The sequence below is a fragment of the Melozone crissalis genome, unplaced genomic scaffold (genome assembly GCF_028551555.1).
Source record: "Melozone crissalis strain CALT ecotype California unplaced genomic scaffold, PUWL_Pcris_2 ptg000023l_1, whole genome shotgun sequence".
Classification (NCBI taxonomy): domain Eukaryota; kingdom Metazoa; phylum Chordata; class Aves; order Passeriformes; family Passerellidae; genus Melozone; species Melozone crissalis.
Genome location: NW_026535801.1, coordinates 32,180,693 through 32,200,405, shown reverse-complemented (window position 1 = coordinate 32,200,405; position 19,713 = coordinate 32,180,693). Strand labels below are relative to the sequence as shown.

Genomic DNA, 19,713 nt, shown 5'->3' with positions numbered 1-19,713 from the left:
TCTCAGTTTTTGCCTCTGCAAGGCACAAGCCACTGGATCTCCCAGGAAATCCATCAGTGCTGCATTTGGATCAGGGGATCAACCCTGAGGATCAGGACTCCATCCTCAGGTATGTGATTGCACATGGTCCTGCATAATAAATACTGCATTTGGCAGAGTACAGGATGGAGCAAGGAATGAGCCAGAAATGTTTCCTGGTGCATAAAAAAGGACTGATTTTGATTGTGTTAGACACCAGCTTTTCCAGTGCCAGGAGGACATGCAGTAGGCATTTCTGGTTCACTTGGACCTTCTTCAGAGGGGCTGGTAACTGACTTACTCTACCACTTATTTTTCCTTTGTGAAAATATCCCTTTAAATTCAGTGTTTAGCAAATACTGCTTAGTCCCATCACAAAGTAAATTGGGTATGGATCGTAACAGCAGGCTCCTCCAGTCTCTTTCAGATGCTTGAATTACATCATGATCTAACTTCACCCAGGGGAGGGACGAGCTCTGCAGATTGCTGTCTGTCCTTCTGCTTTGGTAATCTCCGGTGTTTCTCGGGTGCCTTTCACAAGTTTTCTGTGTATCAGCACAGTGACTCTGCCTTTGGGGTGTGAGGATGTTTGTGCTGAGGTACCCCAGCACCCAGCAGCACTCAGGCAGGCTGCAGTGCCAGGGGCCAGCGAGGAGATGCCAGCAGAGAGAGTTTGGCCAGAGCAGTTTCTCTTTGGTTGTGGTCGGTTGATGTCTGGGTGAGGACAGGGGAGTGCCCCTGGCCCCGCACTCCCCACCGGCCCCCGCAGCCACTTGTCTCCTCCGCCCACTCTGACCGGGTCTCGAGTTTCTTTCGCAGTTTTCACTCTCTGTCCCCTAAAGCTGCTCCCGCTGGGACAAGCCCTGCTCCAGCCCTGTGTCCCTGTGTCGGTGCCCAGCCTGGGGCTGGCAGGGCAGTCCGTGCCACAGCCTGGGATGGCTGTGCCAGCAGGGATGCCAATGGCGGGGGGCTGCAGGGGCAATTATTTGCCATATTGTGCTCTCGCTTGTGTTTAAAAACAACAACAGCTCAACTGACTCATAGGTCCTACGGCCTCTGAGTCATTTTTTATTTCTGGATTTCACTGCTCTGCCCTTTGCAATGAAGGGAGTTGCATGCTCACACACACACACACACACACACACACACACATCAAGTTCACATTTGTTTTTCCCCTATAAAAACAAAACGATTTCCATTCCATTAATGAAACAGAAATGATTTGACTTCGCGTACTCTGGCTTTTATTTTCCATTGTATAAACTCTGCAGATGAAATAATGATGGTTGTAAAGTAAACCTCTCTCTCTCTCTCTTTTTTTTTCCCTTTCCCTTTCCAGGCAGCCTCTTTTCGAAATAGCAATAGGGAGTCACTTACAGACTTGGCTTGTGCTGTGCCTGTAGTAATTAACCCCTTCATGCCCGGCCTTTCCTCTGTTGGAAGTCAGCCACGGCGTGGGTGAAGGCATCAGCAGGGCTCCTCTGGGACCAGGAGCAGAGCGGGGGAGCAGAGCAGGCAGGGAAATGTGGGAAAGGAGGCCGAGGGCTGCTCCAGGGTGGGCAGTGGTGAGTGCCTGGAGCGATACACCCGTGGGCTGGGCAGCTTTCCTGGGAGAGCCAGGGTGCTGGCACTGCAGGGCCAGAGGCACCTCCAGTCTTCCTACACCCCCCACTTCTTTTGGGTTTAAATCAGCACTTCTGTTTTGTGTCCAGCCTGGCAGCCCCGTCCCGGGCCACCTCCCTTCCTCCCCACTCCCCAGGGACCACCAGCGAAACGCTCTCTCTCCTCCCCACACACTGCAGGATAATCTGTGGTAAATAATTAATCACCTAATCTTGCTCTTTTTGTTTGCAGGGCGGTTGTGATTTTAGGAAGCACTCGGGGGAGCGTTCCTGGGGTGAGGTAACACCTTACACAGCAGCAGAGCCAGCTGGAGCTGGGGTAACACCCCACACAGCAGAGCCTGCTGGAGCTGGGTGTGTGAGCACTGCCTGCCTTGCCCCCCAGGACGGGCTGAGCTGCCCTCCCCACGAGACTGTGAGCTCCCCTGATAGACCCTCACCATCACACACAATCTGTCTGTCCTCAAGGCCTCCACACGTGCCACAAGCATTTTTCCCAATCACATTTATCATGCAGCAGCACTACCCTGCATCCCCCCAGCACTGGTTCAGATGCTTCCCTGCTGCCTGGCCTGGGTGGGTTGGTGACACTGACTGAGTTACTGCTCCTCTTCCCAGACTGGGTGATGTGTTTTATATTATTTCTCTTGGATTTATTAAGCATTATGTAACTGGCTAACCAATCCCGCATGCGATGCAATCGTGGCTGATTTCATGTCAGTGGAAAGTAAACAAAAAAATTGCTCTGAAGTGGCTAAACTGAAATTCATTTCCACATGCAGAGCAATTCCTGGAGGATCTTTCCCATCTCCTCGTGGTTAATTTGCATCCAGGCTCTCATGCAACCCATTAGAAAAGAGTTATGGAAAAACTGCACATAGATCATGACAGTGTGTTGCGAGGAAAAATTATTAAGATGAAGTTTATTTTACTTAAATATTTTTAAGTAAGTTTTTTTATTTCTCCTGTGCCTGGAAATGTGTGACACTTGCTTATTTCTTTGTCTTTCAGCTGAGGAACTCAAAATGTGAGAGTAACTCCCCAATGAAAGTTTGGGATTAAAGTTTAAAAAACCAGGCAAGCCAACCCTGCAGCCCCAAGGTGCTGAAGCCCAGCAGGACCCAGCCCAACATGACAAGGAGAATGTTCTGCCCTTACTGAGCTTTGGAAGCACTGTAAATATCAGGTGAGGCAAAAACTATACCCCCATTAGACTCTGCACTCAAGCTCTTTCAGGAGCACCTGCTTTCTGGTGTCATGGACTACATCTTTCCCATTAACACCAGTTTACATCCAGAGACATTGAGCTGAGGATGAGGGAACGTGGAGTGTCTAAAACAATAGTGGCTTTGCACTATTTCATTTGTTTTTCTCAGTGTCTTTGAAACCTTCAGCAATGTCTGAAAATGATGTGTCTATTTCTGGATCCACTTCACTGAAATATCAGTAAAGTTGGTGGTTTGGCTTACCTGGTTGCATGTTATTTGCATTATTTTTCAGTCAGTCCCTGAGGCAGCCAAGCACTGCTTCACCTGGGCAGGAAGCTCAGTCTAATTAGGCTGAAATGCTATATTAGACCTGGCTGGGCTCAAGGGCCCTGTGACATCATTTGCCCATTGCTGGGCTGGAATTTGAGCACAAAGGTGACTCAGCTGTGATCCAGGGGCGTGAAGGGGCAGGATGGGACAGCCCTGAGGGCAGTGCTGGTGGGCAAGCTCACAGCTCATGTGGGTGCCACCACTGCACCTACCCTTGTGCTGCTTGCTAGATGAGGAAAGCTGTCCTGAAACAAGGAGAAAACTCAAAACTTAGGGGTTGCCCCCCTGCAGGAGGCTAGTTTATTCCTTTGTGAGATGAGCAGGGATGCTCTGCATCCTTCTTTGAAAAGAGACCTCAAAGGAGGATTGAGGATTAGAACAGAAGGTTCTAATCCTCACAGGAATCCCTCACATTGCCCAGAAAGCAGTTTAAGAGTAGGGGTTTTTTACTCCCTACCTGCTGGGTATTGTGGGACATTGTGTAATTATGGTCAGTACCTCCAGAGCCATGATCAGGCCAGGCAAAACTTCCCTGGCAGACAAAATCAGGTGTGAGTTTGCCTGGTAATACCTGTCCTCATCCCTTTAGGCATTTGTCAGCCACTGGGCTATGACTGCCAGATGAGGGGAGCTATGACACAAACCAAGTTTTGCAGACATCCTTGTCTGAAGGTGCAACCTTTTTTGACAGCAATTCCCTTTCATTGCACCTCTGTCCCCATTTCTTGTTCCTATATTCTGCTGTCCTTTCCACCCTGTTGTATTGAAAAACCCCAGAGAGAGCAAGCCAAGCCAGCAGCACAGCCTGCAGTGCCTGGGAGGGAAAAAACCCCACAGCCAGGGGTCAGCCCAAGAGAAAATAACCATGATATCCACACCATGGATACAGAGTGGGACCTTCACCAGCATCACAGCACGGCCCCAGTGCCACAGCAACTCCCACCAGCCCTGACAGCACACGAGGGGAACGTGCCACCCCTCCTTGTCAGATGGAAAGCAAAGCAACTCATTCAGGGCCCAAGGAGGTGGGGAAATGCTGAGTTTCAGCAGTTCATAAGTAATTTTAGCAGCTCTGCCAGCACCTCTGCATATCTGGGGCCTTTGCAGGGTGAGGCAATGCATTATCAGCACATCACAGCCTGGGGCACGTGGGCTGCCAGTGGGGTTTGCAGGGGGCTGAGCTGGCACAGCCCCAGTGGAAGTTGCCTTCTAATGATTGGGGAGTTGCCTGCCATATTCTCAGAGCCTTTCCAAGATTTCAGCCCTTTGAAGAGCCCTTTGCAGTGATTCTGTCCTGACTAAATTCTTGCCTTGAAAATAAGTCCATTCTGCCACCTCCCACACTGCTGGGGAGCAGGAGTCACTGCCTGGCCACGCTCGGGTGGTTTGAGCTCATCCTGTTGCAAGCTGCTGCAGAAATTGCTGAGGGTTTTAGAGCACTTTTAGGACCAAGAGCTGCCTGGCAGAATGCAACAGTCAACCAAACCCACTCTGCTGTTGCCATAATTTCTGTTGCTCCTGTTTCTTCAGAGGTACCAACAGTCTATCCTATATCCCAATTAACTGCAGCTCATTCTCAGATGCAGCAGTCATGAGTTCCCCCTTCCACACAGAACAAGCAGCAGCAATCAACCAAGAAGCAAAAACATGTGAGCAGTTGGTAGCGGACATTGCTCTGCCTAAACTAATGCCATTCAAGTAAAACTACTGTGCAGCAGTCAGTGTTTTTTTTATAATTATCATCATATTATGCTCTGGAATTCAATTTTCTGTGTGTTTTTCAGGCTCTGCATGAATCCTGGATTTCTGTGAATAGATGGAATTGAAATGGAAGGATAACATCCAAATAGGTAAACACGTCAGAAACTTTATCTGGGTCACATTTGGGCACCAGGGTTTGCTCTGTTTTAAGTGCAAATGTGTTGCTGGGGATTTAGATGAACTTCCTGAGGAGTGTTTGAAATTCCTGGCACACATTTGGCATCCCATCTGCTGGAAGGTCTTTGATGAGCCCACAATGAGACATTGGAGTGGAGCTGTGCTCTTCATCTCTGGTTGGACTTTTATGATTGACCAGTTTGCATTTTTTGCATTTGTATGGCTTTGATTCCCAAGGAGAAAAAGGTCTTGCAAGGGACTGTGTCACAAGCTGCTGGGGCAGAGGAGTTCTGTGAACTCTCCATCCATGTGCTGTCATGAGCTTGTTCCAACACTGCCAGCTCTTTATGTCTGCTGAAATCATTATGGAGAGTAGAATTTTGCCCTCGTTTAGGCCAGCTCTAACAGTAATTAAGTAATTTGTTCTGGCAGAGGGAACTTGAGGCTAGCTTGGGTTACAGATGCTAAAAACCTTCTGCCTTCTCCTGAAATGTCCCATGTTTATCACATAAATAGATGGTGTGTTCTTCTCTTTCATGCCCTTCTTCACCTGTGAAAAATATCTTTTAAGGAGCTTGTGTTCTAACTTACCAAAACACACTGCCCAGTAGGGTTGAATTTAAATTGAATATTTTCCATTTTTTTAAAGCAGAAGAGAGCTATGGCATGAGGGCAGGGGGACAAGGGTTGGAAAGGACTTTTTCAGGAATGGAACCAAGAGTCCTGTTGACAGAGCCTGAAGCGCTTTTTCTTTGCACACAGAAGTAATAGGAGCTTGTGTATCTTTGCAATGCCTTTCAAGAGATCCCCCTTGCAGGGGAAGGAGAAGGTTCCCACAATCCCGGCCCCTGGGCAGAGCTGCAGCACAACTCCAGGGAGACTCAGCAGCTGGGGGACATGAGGTTCAGGGGGCAGAGCTGCTCTTCCAGCATGGAATAAATGACAAAGCAGGGAATGTTCTCTATTCCCCACCTCCTGGTCCACAATCTCATCACTTTGCAGGAGTGCCCTGTCTTTTCAACTCAGTGGCCTAGCTCTGGGCACCTCCTGAGACATGCCACAATTTGCATATGCTGAACAGTGCTTCTGCCCAAGACCACAGCCTGTTGCAGAGCTGAGAGCCCTGGCAAGGGTGAAAGGAAGGCTCAGATGTGATGGTGCTGTCCTACAAACAGGTGAGCACAGGGCACATATACAAAACCACAGTAAATGTTTGCTGAGACCTCACCCCCAAGCTAATAGCTTCTGCCTTTGGTGGGAATGCCTGCATTTTCTCCCACTGAGTGCCTTTTGGCATATTAAAGGCATGGCAGGAACTGAGATCCCAGGGGATCCATTGGTCTTATTTCTGTGGATGCTTGTAGCCGGGGTCTATTTGAAGAAGGATGATTCATTCAACTGCTTGAGCTTATGGGTCTGTGTGTCACTTCCCACTGCAAGAAGAAGGGTCTTCTTTGCTATCATGGACTGGTTGGGGCTAATTTTGGGATAGATCTAGCATGGAAAAAATGCTTTACGCAGCAAGACAGCAGCTGATTCAGTTTCTTCCATGCTGGATGCTGGTGTTTAGAGTCTCCAAGGCAGGAAGTTTTATCAAGCAACATCAAACAGATGTTCCTCATCGTGCTCCAGCTGCATTGACTGGCAACCTGCTCAGTCAAACACTCGAGGGGGACACAGGCATTCATTCTGCATGGACAGCAGTTTATTTAACAACCCACCTGGAAGCAGCAAAGGATCTTTTAAAGGAAATGTCTGTACCAGTGTTCATTGCAAATGCACCAGAAGCTCTTGTAGTCACAGCAGTTACAAGAACCATTTCCAAGAAGGGGCCTGAGTTATCCTCCTGATTTTGCATGAAAAGTGAAGAAATTTTTCTCTGGATTTTCACACCTACTGGTCACAGTATGAATCCACATTGGCAACATCATCTTTTGATGGGGTGCACAGTGAACTATGGCAATGCAGGATACAGCTAAGCATTCTGGTTTGGGATGGCTGAAGGGAGAATGGATCAGTACCAAAATCCCTGATCCCCTTGATCTAAAGAAAAGGCCCCTCTTAGTGGCCAGGAACTCCAGCAGATGTCTCTGAACCTTCCAGATGCAAAGATGTAAGTTGTTCCCAGAGGGTACATCTTCCCAGGGATGTTGCAGGAACTGAAGAGATTAGGAGAGATTTGGATAGTGGAGCAATATCAGACAGTGAGTGTCAGCTCAGGTGATTGCTTCAGGGCTCTGCCCTGCCTGGATCCCAAGGCAGGGCAATAACCCAGCCCTGTTTGCTGGCAGCCGTGGCTGTGATGGTTCCCAGGGCTGGCACAGGCACATCTGTGCTGCTCTGTGTGCAGGGTGTGCATTAGGGGGTGTGTGATGTCCTGGAGGTCTGGACTCTCCAGCTCCAAGGCATGGCTAGAGCACTTGCCATTGAGTGCTGCATGGGCAGGACAGCAGCTCTTTGCAGGCTGAGTGAAGGCAGTCTGGAATTTCCTTCAGAAACTTCACACCTCACCAGCACTGAGTCTGCAGCCAAGCTGGAAGCTGCTGGGGAAGCTTTCTTTGGACACCTACTTATCCAGAAAGACTGGAATTTTGGGTCCAGTGGAGAGTAACTGACATGGAGCTGAAGGGCACATATCCATCCACAGTGTGGGAAGGTGAGAGGCCTTCCTGCCACCAAAACGTGTCCAATATGATGCTGCTTCAGCTACTTTGAGAGTTGTGGCCACTTTGAGAGAGGCCCAGGTGGAACTGGAGCACAGGACCCTGCAAAGTGACCCTCTGTAGTTGCCACTGCTGGGACATCCCTCAGCCCCCCACTACAGCTGGAACAGCCCACCAGCCCCCCACACACACCATGCCCAGGCTGAGTGCTTCAAATCACTCAGCTCAAATGGTGATAACATCCTTAAAAAACAAAAAATCTTTAATCCAGATAGCCCTGTGCAGGATTTAGGGTAGCTCTTGGGTTTAGGCATGTTCTTGGGCTGCTGGAGTCCACATGGGCCACAACCCTGTGTCCGGCACAGCCTGGCAGGCTGTGGTCACATTAATGACCCACATGCCACAATGAATTTGCTGTACTATAAATCAGCTGTCATTTGTTCCTGGCTTATCAATGGGAAGGAAAACACTGCAGTGCAACAGCTCCATGAAAGTTTAAGTCTTGGAGCCTCATAATTAGTAGGAGCATGGGCTGCAGAGGAGATTGCACGATAAGAAGGCTCTTAAACTTCTCCTAAAATTTTGACAGTTACCAGAAGCTGGCAGCAGAGTTTCAACCCTACATGGGATGTAACAAAAAGATGAACCAACAGAAGAAGAAGAAATATGACTCTGATGGATGCTACACATAATTTCCAGAGGCAGGATCACACGAGTTGACTCTGAATTCAGGGATGTGCATGCAAGCGGGGCCAAGACAGCTTTCAGCCACTCCTTCCCTTCCCCCTGAAGATCCCTAAGGAAATGTTATCCCACAGTTGGGGTCCAGCACGGACATAGTGTAGGTTTGATAGGGCAGGCAGCCATCAGTGGTGTTATCTCCCTTCTGCATGGAGGCCCCTTCCAGAGCAAGGCTTTCACTTGGCACACAGCGCTGAACTCGGGATGTGAAAGGAGCAGAGTGTGTGGGAGCTGCTGATTTTGTCTCCTTGGTGGGACTGTTTTTTTTAATAAAAGTATCAGATGTTGGGCTTCCTTGAAAACATGACAGTCTATGGGAGAGTTCATTAGTTTATGGCAAGTTGCAGCACTGTGGAGCCTGGCTGAAAGCAAATGTTATTGCAAAGAGTTATCACTAAGGGGAGAGGAAAACAATGTCCTGAGGAAATAAACTCGACAGAGCAAATCACAGAGCAATATAAAGCTGTGCATACAGGCAGTAGAGCGGAATTCTTTCTCAGAATAAAAGGCCCCAGTCACCTGTTTTTAATGCCAGTGTTTACTTTCTGAATATTCAGTGAATATGTGGGATACATCTGTGCAGAACTCTGTCTCTAATGGGAGTAACAAGTATCATGATTGCAGCTGGCTGAACTTATTTACTACTAGTACACAAAAGTGTCTTTGGGGCCATCATCAAACAGTGATAACACCAGTAAAATACCAGGAAACATCCGTTTTGTGTTGGTTGTTGGGATTTTTTGGTTAGAAAATTGTGTGTTTTAATTTCAAGCTGTACTGAATGTTTCAGAAAGTATTTCTTTCCTCAAAAGCCCCTATCAAAATGCAAAGTGAAGCTTTAGTGATAGTCAGCTATGCCAATGACCAGCCTGTCTCAAGTCTGAGCAAAGCTGGAGGTGCAAGGGGAGAGGAAATACCAGTTTTCATTCATCTCACATAGCTGTACACTGCCACTCTTCTTGACCTTCAGTTAATCTAATTCACACCAAGGACTGAAACCGTAGCATCAGATTTGGAGGTGTGTAAAGGTGAATTGAAAATAAGCCATCACTTTCCTTGCTGAGTCTGATGGCACTTGCAACATTGCAGTGCACTCCAGTTCTGCATTATCAGGGTTTTTCTTGTGCCTTCCATTTTTATTTCCTAATTGGAGAATTTGCTGCAGCTTTGTTCTTATTTAGCCTCATGGTAAGATGTACAAGTTTCTCCTTCAGGCAGTGGGATCCTGTGCCTGCTCCCAACCCAGCTTCCTACACCGAGCCAATGTGGGGCTCTGGTAGCCCTCAGAGCTTTCTGACGGTGGTAATTTCTTCCTTTATTTTGGCTGTATTAAATCAATATGACATGGATTGTCACAACCAGCCCTGCAGCCCTGTGTCCTGGGGTGGGCAGTGCTGCATAGCCTGGGAGGACAGGTTTGCTCTGCTGCTCTGGCTTGCCCTTGGACCTGCACAGCTCCTTTCTGTAAATGCCTGTGAAATGGAGGGTGACTCTTCATTTGTCTTTTTCCTTCCCTCATCCTCTCACTCTTTGACCCAGTGTTCCTAAATTTTGCATGCGTTGGTGTTGGGCTGCAATCCCAACAGAGCCCCTGCCTGAGGAGCAGGCTGGCATTTTGGTGGCACTGCAACCCCTGGCTTTAGCTCTGGTGACCTCAGAAATAAGAGGCCAACTTCTTGAACAAGCTGCCTGAGGAGCCTGGGATAGGTCAGAGATTTCTTGGGCAGATCAAAAGCCAGAGATGCTTTTCTGACAGCCCTGGAGCTCCCTGTCCTGATTTATGAATTCTATACGCTCTATATATTTAGCTGAAGAGGCTCACTGGGGGAAGAGTTTTTGCAAGCAGGAAAGAGAATGCGGCTTCAGAAAGCCACCATCTATCAGGAGATTACCCTCAAATGCACTCTCTGTAGAGCCATCAACCATGGCAAAGGGAGCCCAGGAGACTTGGCAAAAAAAGTCAGGATATTCCAGCTGACCAGCATTTTTAACAGGAGACCTAGTTCAAACCTCAGGAACTGGGAGCTCTGCACTTGGGGTGGCAGACCTGCAACCTCACCTCATTTCAAAAATCTTCTTTCTCTTTCTTTGGAACCTCACCAGAGCCCAAGGAGTACAGCTTGCTCTCCCTTGGTAAGTGCTACGTGCCTTGGCAGATTTGGAGTTTCACATCCTCTCTTGGAGGCTGGATGCACAAAGGCTCTGCCAGACTCCTGGGGCTCTTACAGCCCTGAGAGCTGCTGCCACACCAGTGACACTCAGCTCAAGTTATTGGTGCAGTCTCCACAGGTTGGAGGTTGTGATGCTCTGCTGTCCCCTCTGTGAGATGAGACTGAGCTCAGCCCCTTGCCTGTTTGGATGTGAGCCCTGTTCCTGACAGATGGAGCACAAGGGATAATTTCCCAATATTCATAGAAAACAGGGCAGGAAAACTCCCAATTCCTACTTCTGAGGGCAGAGTGTTTCCATGTGCACAATACAGTAATCCTGATACCAAACCTGTAGTTTCTGTATAGCTTATAGACTTCCAATCAGAAAGTCTTGCAGTCTTGAAGGCTTTGAGAAACAAACACCCACCACATCCCAAGCCTGAGGAACTGCCTGCTGGAACAACTTTGCTGTGTTGTGCCCCATTTCAGCTTCCAGTGTGCACATCTTGTTTTATCTCTGTTCCACAGAAGAGGAAGGCCTCTGCCAGAAAAGGTTTTCCCAGGACCTGGCTGTAGATGACCAGCTCACCTCCCAACTCTCTCCTGGCCAACCTAAAGACACTGAAAGCCTCCAGCTCCACCCCCTCTATGACAGTTTTCTAATTCTGAATGATGCTCATATTTTTTTGTGCAGTTAAGTCCAGGATTGCACCAGCCCTCTGTTCTGGAAGGATTTTCTGCCCACCTCTGTGAGGGTTTGTGTTTGCAGTGGTAAAACTACAGCTCCTGTCTTCATCTCCTGCTGAGAAAGCCATGTAAAATTGCTGCCCTCCAGCAGGCACTGCCATTGAGGAGAAGTTTAAGGGTGGATATCCAGGGTGAATATCCAGAGATATCCATTAAGGGTGGATATTTTGAAGCCTTGGTAGGGCTGGCCATGGAGAATTAAGGAAATCCAGTAGCTGAATTTCAGTGTTCTGGGCCATGTTCTCTATGGCAAGTCTAAAATCTTTGTGCTAAGAGGATCAGCTTTGCTGCTGCCACCAAGCCAGAGCTGTCACTCTTCAAAGAGAGGCTTGATGAGTGGTATGATTTGTTGCTTGAAGAACAGCTGATTGTGCATGTTCTGTCAGTTTGGGGAATTTGAGGACCTAGCTCTTCCCTTCTCTTTTAATGTCAATGTGAAGTGGCCTCCTTGGGTACTTTTACTCTCTCAGAATGACTGAAGGGTCAATCTTAACACTAAATGCAGAGGAAGTGGATGTAGTCCCAGAAAACATCTATCACTGGTGAGCTGAATCACAGATAACAAGCCTTGGCTTATTTTTTTTACCCTGTGCAGAGGCAAATTTTGTCATCATATCACTCATATAACCTTTCAGATGAACTTAGTAATGGTGATATGTTTTGGTTTGGCTTCTTACAGATGAAAACCTTGCCTTTTAGAAAAAGGAAACCATAAGTTAAATGACTCCAAAATTAGGTACTTCTGAAGGATAGTTAGTGGTCTTCTTTCTTACCAAAAACAACCTAAGACTGCTTTAAATAACAACTTGTAGTAACTCCTGCTCCAAATGTGATTAAGTTAGCAGGATGTTATCAGTATAGCATCCTACATTTCAAACCACACTTCGGGGTATTATCTACAAAAATTAATACTATAGATCTCCATAGCTTTGAAAAATCAACCAGATATTATGTCCTAAATCTCTCCATCTGGTTCTCTCTGCTTCAACAGTTGCACCCATGGTTTTGTTTGCTTACACACAAATTACTGACCAATCATTCTTTTATTCCCTGGTCTTGTAGATAGGGGGACCCATGTAAAGTGAACGCAGATACAGATCCCTGCCCCCAGTGATTTCATTTGGATGCAAAAATACTGGAATTATAATCCTCCTCCTTCATCACTTTGACCAAAAAGTGATTTTGGTTGCATTGGAATTTCTACATCAAGGGCAACAGGTCTGTGTTTGTAAGAGTTCACTTTTTAAAGTAGTGTCCATGCAAATATATAAACTTTGTAGGGATATATGCCTGTATACACATACACAGACTCTGTATATACATAAAGACACACACGCACATACTTAGGAGATGTGTATATAACACTCACTTATATACAAATCCATTCCCTGTTATGAAACAATCATCAAGATATAAACAAGAAAAAGTTAAACCTCGGATGGGCACATTTTCAAGTGCTGCTGGAGAGTTTTATCTACAGTACTGAAGAAGTGCTATCAAAACTGAAACAGGGCACTTATTACAAAGAGATCTTTACGTAAGCGCTGGAAAGGTTTGCTGAATAACCAGATGTTGTGGCAAAGACACTTCTCCTCCCCCTCTCCCACTTTTTTCCTCCTTTAATAGTTCGATTAATTCTGCGCATAAACCGGGGCTGATAAAAGTTCTAAGCTGCAAACTTCACCACATCTGGACGCTGTTGGAGCCAGATCGTTCAGCCATCGTGCACTTCAGTTGCTTTTAATCTCCCTCAATAAAATAAAAACTTCCAACAAGTAATGCTGACCTATATATATTTTTGCACTGTAAACACTGACATCTGCGAGCTGCTCCAAGCCAGCACACAGCACTTTCCACCAGGCAACCGCTTGCCCCTCGCCATAGGAGAATACACAGTTGTAGCAGAGTATTCAGCTAAACTCTCTGCTATTTCCAATCCTCTGGCTAATTGCTGTCAGGGGAGAAATCAAAGATTAGCTGTTTTGCTGGAGGAAGGAAAAATAAACGACCTCTCTGAGTACGTTGCTTAAAACATTGCCTGACCAGAAACACTTTTCTACTCACACAAGGAGAGCAGCAGCAGGGGAAGCAGACCGGGTCTCCTCCAGTGCCCCATTTCTGGATGCCCCGGCAGCAGCAGCCAGGCTCACGGCGGGGACCGGCTCATCCTCCTCGGGCAGCGGTCTGTGCGAGGCTCCTGCTGTCAGCCCCAGCCCCGCTCTGCGAGGCTCCGGCTCGGGAAGGAAGGCGGATCCAGCGCTGAGCCCAGCTGTGCGTGGGGTCCGCCCAGGAACTGCAGTTTGTGAACAAGCTGAGCCCGGCTCTCCTCTCGGAATATATACAAATATGAGCGGGGGGGCTGGGGGAAGGAGCCGGGCTCTGAGAAAAGGAGTTTGATTTTTTTTTTTTCTCCCCCGATGTCAATGCAGAGCTGCTCCTGGCTCCGTACCAGCCCAAGGATCTTTGAAGGGGACCTAAAGCCTGCTGCATGCATCTAATCAAAAAGGCATGGGTACTCCTGCACGAGTCTTCCATCTGAGTAAAGCACGAAAGGTAATGCCTCAATATGCTGAGCTGCCATTAATTCACTACTTTCCTCCTGTATTTTAGAAATTATCTTTTAAATAAGCTTCAATAGGCTATATTTCTAATAGGGATAATTAAAAGTTTTAGGGCAGCTTTTTCAGAAAGACCACATCAATGTGAGCTTAGCCTAAAATAGGTGCTTGCAACCCATTAAAGCAGCAGGATTTAAGCGTATATGTTTTCCTGAATCAGGGCCTAAAATAATAACATAGGGCATTTAAATATCTGCTTTCTCCCCAAGATCTCCAACTGCTTTGCAAAAAACAGTTAGAAATATTATCCCACTTACAAAAGGGAAACTGTGAAATGTAGCAGAATTCTGACTTGCCTTAGTTGTTTACACAATTGATCAGTGGCAAAAGGAGGAGTAAAATCCTCAAACTCTTGCCCTGTGATCTACCCCAATCCTTCAGATCAATGTATTTGAGTGTGGCAGAGAAAGAGATACTGTTATTAAGGCTTTTTGCAGCCAAAAAAATAATATCTTATAGTTACTGAAAATACATTGATTAATTCTAATGCATACAATGTATTCTAATTCAGTGAATCTCCAGCTTTTTATTTATCCATTTTCATTTTTTGATTCATTAATCAGTTTGAGGTGCATATGTAGTGTACCTATTGTGTGTGTATTCATTATGGTGAATATTTTCCTCCATTGGACTTGAAGGCCCTTTCTTTGTATCCATCTTGCTGATGATTTGCGCTTGTTTTGTAAACTATTTATTTAAATTATTCTGTTAGGGTGTTAAGTAATGGTGTCTCTTTTCCCATCTTCTGGGTTTAAAAAGGAAGAAGAGGAGATGTTAGATGTGGTACAGGCACAGCAGATAAACACAAAGTGCATCTCCTGTGCCATGGTGACACACACATGCCGAGGGTGGCTTGGTCTGCTCTGCCTTGCTCCAGGGTGCCCAGATGCAGGACAGCTCAGCCTGACCTTGGGAAATCCCTGCATGTCCCTGGTGCAAGCTACCACAGATCAAACACAGCCTCTGAGGACTAAGAATGAGCAAACTTTCAGAAATATCTCATTTTCCAACAAACGTACTGGAACTGCTCATACTGGAACTGCTTTGTGCACGGTGGTCACTTGGGGTGACCTGCCAAGTCTCCTCTCTCAGATTCAGAACATTTTAAAATGCCCATGGATTTCTCAGCCAGTTGGATTTTCAGATGTGAACTCTTGTGTGTGTTACAGGACAACTGGGTAAGGCTTGTGTTAGCAACATCACAGGTTATTCATGATCCATGGGAGCCCCCTTTAAAACCAGGAAGAAACCCCTGCTGCCTATGAAACTTGGAGAGAAATAATGTCCTCAGCAGGAGTCCAGAGGGCTTTAAACAATGGTGGACATTGACAAAACATGCTGTAGGATTTGGAAGTGCAGGAGAAGCATGGGGTATTATTTTTTCTAGCAGCAGAACCTGGGAAGGCAGCAGGATGCCTGCACAATATCACTGCAGCCAGAGACCCTGAGCTGCAGGATCTGCATTTTCCAGAATTCCAGGCAATCCCAAACAACTTCTGAGCCAAAATGAACCCTATAAAATGCTTTGTCCTGTCTGCAGAATAATCTTAGGGAGAGACTTGGGGCCAGATCTCACTGAAATGAGAGCAAAGGCAGTAGCTGTCCCATGCAATGGCATCTTTACAAGGCAGTTGGATATCTACGGGAAGCTCTGCAAGAGAAAATTTTTGGGGAGCAATGCATGTCCTGTTCTTCCTAAAACAGCCTTTTTTTAGGTGAGCAGTTTTTAGGTGGTGTTGGAACTTCTGCTTGGCAGAGCAAGGTGCCATGATGACATGGGCAGAGGTTTGCTTTCCTAAACTGGGCACTGCCAGCTGCTTTCTGTGCAGGGGAAACCTGCCTGTCTGTTCAGCCCTTGTGTGAGATTGCAGGGAGCTGGATGTACCCTCCTGCAACCTGCACTTTTAGTCCACTGAGCTGAGGCTATTGCAGGCAAACTTTGTCTGAAGAAGAGGAGGGAAGAGAGGCTGGCACTATGCCATGAGTCACCCCAGATCAACAGGGGAGCCCCTCAGCATGTGCTCCACTGGCCTGACTACCTGCTCTGTTCTGGAGAACCTGGTTATTTCTTAGACCTTATCCAAGGGGAAAAAAATGAACTAAAAATCCACCAAAATTACTTGGGGAAAAGTGAGTACTCTGGGGTTTAGCCTAAAGTGCCTAAATTCACATTACAGAGCTTTGCTTCCATGAAAGAACACAGTGACCTTTTGAGTAAGACACTGGGGAGGAAGAAGAGATAAATGGTTATTTTTATTGTTGGCTTGTTTATTCCTTTCGGTGTAAATTCCCCTGCTCCTCTATTAGTGGTCTGGACAGCCTCATAACTCAAGACACACTGAAGGCTGGATTTAAGCTGAGGAACGTAGGGTCTCTGCAGGGTGATTTTTAAGTTGCATTGTGGGAGCAGATTTCCCAAAGTTCTCATTTAGGAGCTGGAAGATATTTACTAGAGAAGTTAAATAAAACTTTGGACACCTGAAACAATATAGCATATGTTTAAAGGAGGGTTTCAAACAGCCTGGGCTCCCACTGTGGGAGGCAAGGCTCAGCAATCAAGCAATAGATTTGAAGCTGCCAGAATGGGCACTAAATACCCCTGCACAGGGTAACCTCGTGGTGGACATGTGCCAGGCCCAGGGACTCAAACCTGTTATTATTGCCAGGGGTGAAAATCACCTTCTTGTGGCAGGGAATGTGAAGGGAGAGAGAGAAGGTAACCGTGTAACCACGCCCCAGACAGTGCTAATGGAAGGGCCAATGCTCCCGAGCTCCTCTGGAGCTCCTCCATGCTTTCCAGGCCCCAGAGATCCTAGCAAGGTTTAAAATGACTGATTACAACAAAAGGTATTAGGTTTACTTGTGCAATCAGGATATATCCTTCTGGTCCTCTTGGTTGCCTGCACATTACACTACTGGACTGATATCTCTTGCATCTGCATTGCTGTTTTTAATCTGTTTATATCAACAGTGATGTTGGGCTTCAGATGAGGTCTGTGAGTGTTTTTGTTGTTAGCAGAATTTGTTCTATAATTTGAAGTATTAAAAGACAGGTCTAAAGAAAACCTAGCTGATAGGATCAAGACTTGGCTTCTACTAATGAGCACAAATCCACGAGTATGGATTTATTTTTGTGTTGTGTGCTCATATTGTACTACCCCAACTTGTCCAGGCAGTTAATTTCACCCCAGAAATGTCATCACTTCTGCATCTTATAAGCATGACCTTGGTTTCACTGTGCCATCAGCAGTGGCTCCCTGAGAAAGATGTGCACCTTGCAGTGTGGATCCAATCCAGCCTCTGTCTCCACCCTGCATTCACAAGGACACTGGCCCCAGTCCTCGGAGTATCGACTAAATTCAAATGTCGTTGCCTGGTGGCACTGAGGGTGCCCATCAGTCTCTGGGAGAAGTTCTCATTACCTTGCACTGTCTCAGTTTCACTGGGTTTTGATGTTTGGGATCTTGGATGGGGTTCTATGGCTTGTGGTCCCTGCTACCACCTAAGGAAAAATACCATGATGGCCTTCGACATTTCCCATTCCCTTGCTACAGCTTGTCCCAGCAGTGGTGTGGTAACCTTTGATGATCTGGTGGCACGAGGAGTCAATCAAAGCCATCCTGAGGGACACAGCCATTCCTCCTTTGGGCACAGGTGGCCTTGTCTGCTGTGCCACAACCCCTTCTCCTGTGCCCTGCCAACATCCCTGCTCTCCAGCTACTCAGCTAATGCTCATTTTGGTAACCACACAGGATAATTGCTTTTTCTTAGTGATGTCTGACTTTCATTGGAGTCTTTGCATAGTGCAGATGCACTGGCCTAAGTTCTAACTTCTCACAGACTGTGTGTAACAGCTTCCTTCACCAAAGCTGCACCAATATTAAGTGGAGGTCTATCAGTCTCTGCCATTTACAATGTTATTGAGTCATCTTGTTTTTTTTTCTCTTCAATTCTGTCACACATCATCTGGCTTTCTTCCTTTGAAGTTTTCTCATTACTTACTTTGAGCTGCTTTTGAAGCCCCTTTCAATACATTTTCATTCACTGTTGATGTGTTGTACATATTCTTTCAAAAATGTGGATTAGCTTTGGTTTTCTTGTTTTTATTTGTGTACTGAGATATGCTGTTGCTGAAAGGGATGGAAACACTGCTAGCAATTTCAGACTGAGTGAAATTGAATTATTTTCCCCACCCCAAGAGTCACCCATATCTCTTTTCCACTCTTTCTCTGGAAAATTAACAAAATGCTGATTTTCCTACACCTTAGTACTCATTTCACTCAGATATTTAGATGATAGAAATACATCAATGAGGAGCCTGAACTCACCTACTTTTCTGCCTGCACTCTGCCATGCTGAAGCAGCTACTCGTGCCTTTTACTGACAGTTCCTTGACATTAATTCCTCTTGTGTATTTTCTTAGGGATCTTAAGCAATCAGTGTTTTCTGCTGCATCCATCACACCCCAAGGACATCACACACAGACAGATGCCAGGCTCTTCAGTGAGGACCAGCCTTTGAAGACCAACAGCACAGCCTGGCATCACTTGGGCTGCCAGGTGCCCCTGGAGAGCAAAACCTTCAGTTCTGGAGGAATTAGTCTGTAGAGGGAAATAGGAGCAGTTTGACAGCCTGACTCATGACCTTTGTATTATTATTATTGGTAGTGAAACTATGATAGGATCCAGGAGCCTGAACCATGGATCAGGAATGTGCTTTTGAAGAGAAACTCCTGGCCTTCCTGCTTTAGCTTATGTTACGAGGCAGTCTTAAGGCAGGCACACATGGGGTTTTTTTTCAATAAGCAGCTAAACTGGAAGTTGTAAAGGGTGGCCAGTCCCTGGGAGTGGGCTAGAGGCATCCTAAAAGTTATCAGCTAAAATATGTGTGGTGTGGATGGTGGGTTCTCAGCTCCTCGAATCCATTCTGTCCTGAACCTCCCTGCTTTGGAGCACTGGCACAGCCAGCTCCTGCACAGGATATGCAGTCAGCAGGAATATTGGCTGGTTCGCTCTCTCTTCCTGAGGTTACTGAAAGGCTGAGGGTGTTGCAGGATAGATGCAAAGCAGAGCCACTGCTTTAGGTGTTTTCATTCTGGTTCTCAGGAGCATGATGGTTGTTGTTAGTAGTTTTATTATCTTTTAAATCTAATTACTTCTAGGAAGTTGAAAGATGAGGAACTCAAAATGAAGATACTGATAAATAATGTTGTGACAAAGGGGATAACATCTGAAATATTTCTCATTAATATGGCTTTTTTTTTTTTGAGGTGTGTTATTTTCTAGAGCAACACAGGCTGTCGAAAAATCCAATAACACATAAAACAAAAAACACCAGGAAACTAGTTTATAAGGTAATATAACTTTCTTCCATCAAAAAGCAGTTTATCCAGTATAACAGTAGGATTAAAACAAATAGATTTACAGAATAGAAAAGATGGAGTTCCCTGTTTTCCAGAGACTGTCATGGGAATCAGGGCAGCTTCAGAAGGGACTTGTAGGTAGGAAGTTGAGTAGAGTTTGCCTTCTTTTAGTTGATGAACAAGGGATCTGCTGCCTAGTGAAGATGCTGAGCAGCAGGAGAGTGTCCTGGTTAGATTGACCTGCAGGAGATTGGATTCACATCCTGACAAGAGGGGATGCAGGAGGACCCTGGGTGCATGAGTGGTTGTGCCTAGTTAGAGGTAAACACTACAGCTTATTTTGACCAAAGTAGGCAAGTCCTGGAAGTTCACCTGA

The 19,713-nt window shown here is 46.3% G+C and overlaps 1 protein-coding gene across 1 annotated transcript in view; it reads right to left on the bottom strand.

Annotated features, from left to right (window-relative positions):
- The window catches only part of LOC128938066 (TGF-beta receptor type-2-like), a 30,587-nt gene extending 17,081 nt beyond the window's left edge, over positions 1–13,506 (bottom strand). The window contains exon 1 of the mRNA XM_054278054.1: positions 13,422–13,506. Within this exon, the coding sequence (XP_054134029.1) occupies positions 13,422–13,473 (52 nt within the window). The 5' untranslated portion in view covers positions 13,474–13,506. The remainder of the gene's footprint in view (positions 1–13,421) is intronic.
- Positions 13,507–19,713: the final 6,207 nt, after the last annotated feature.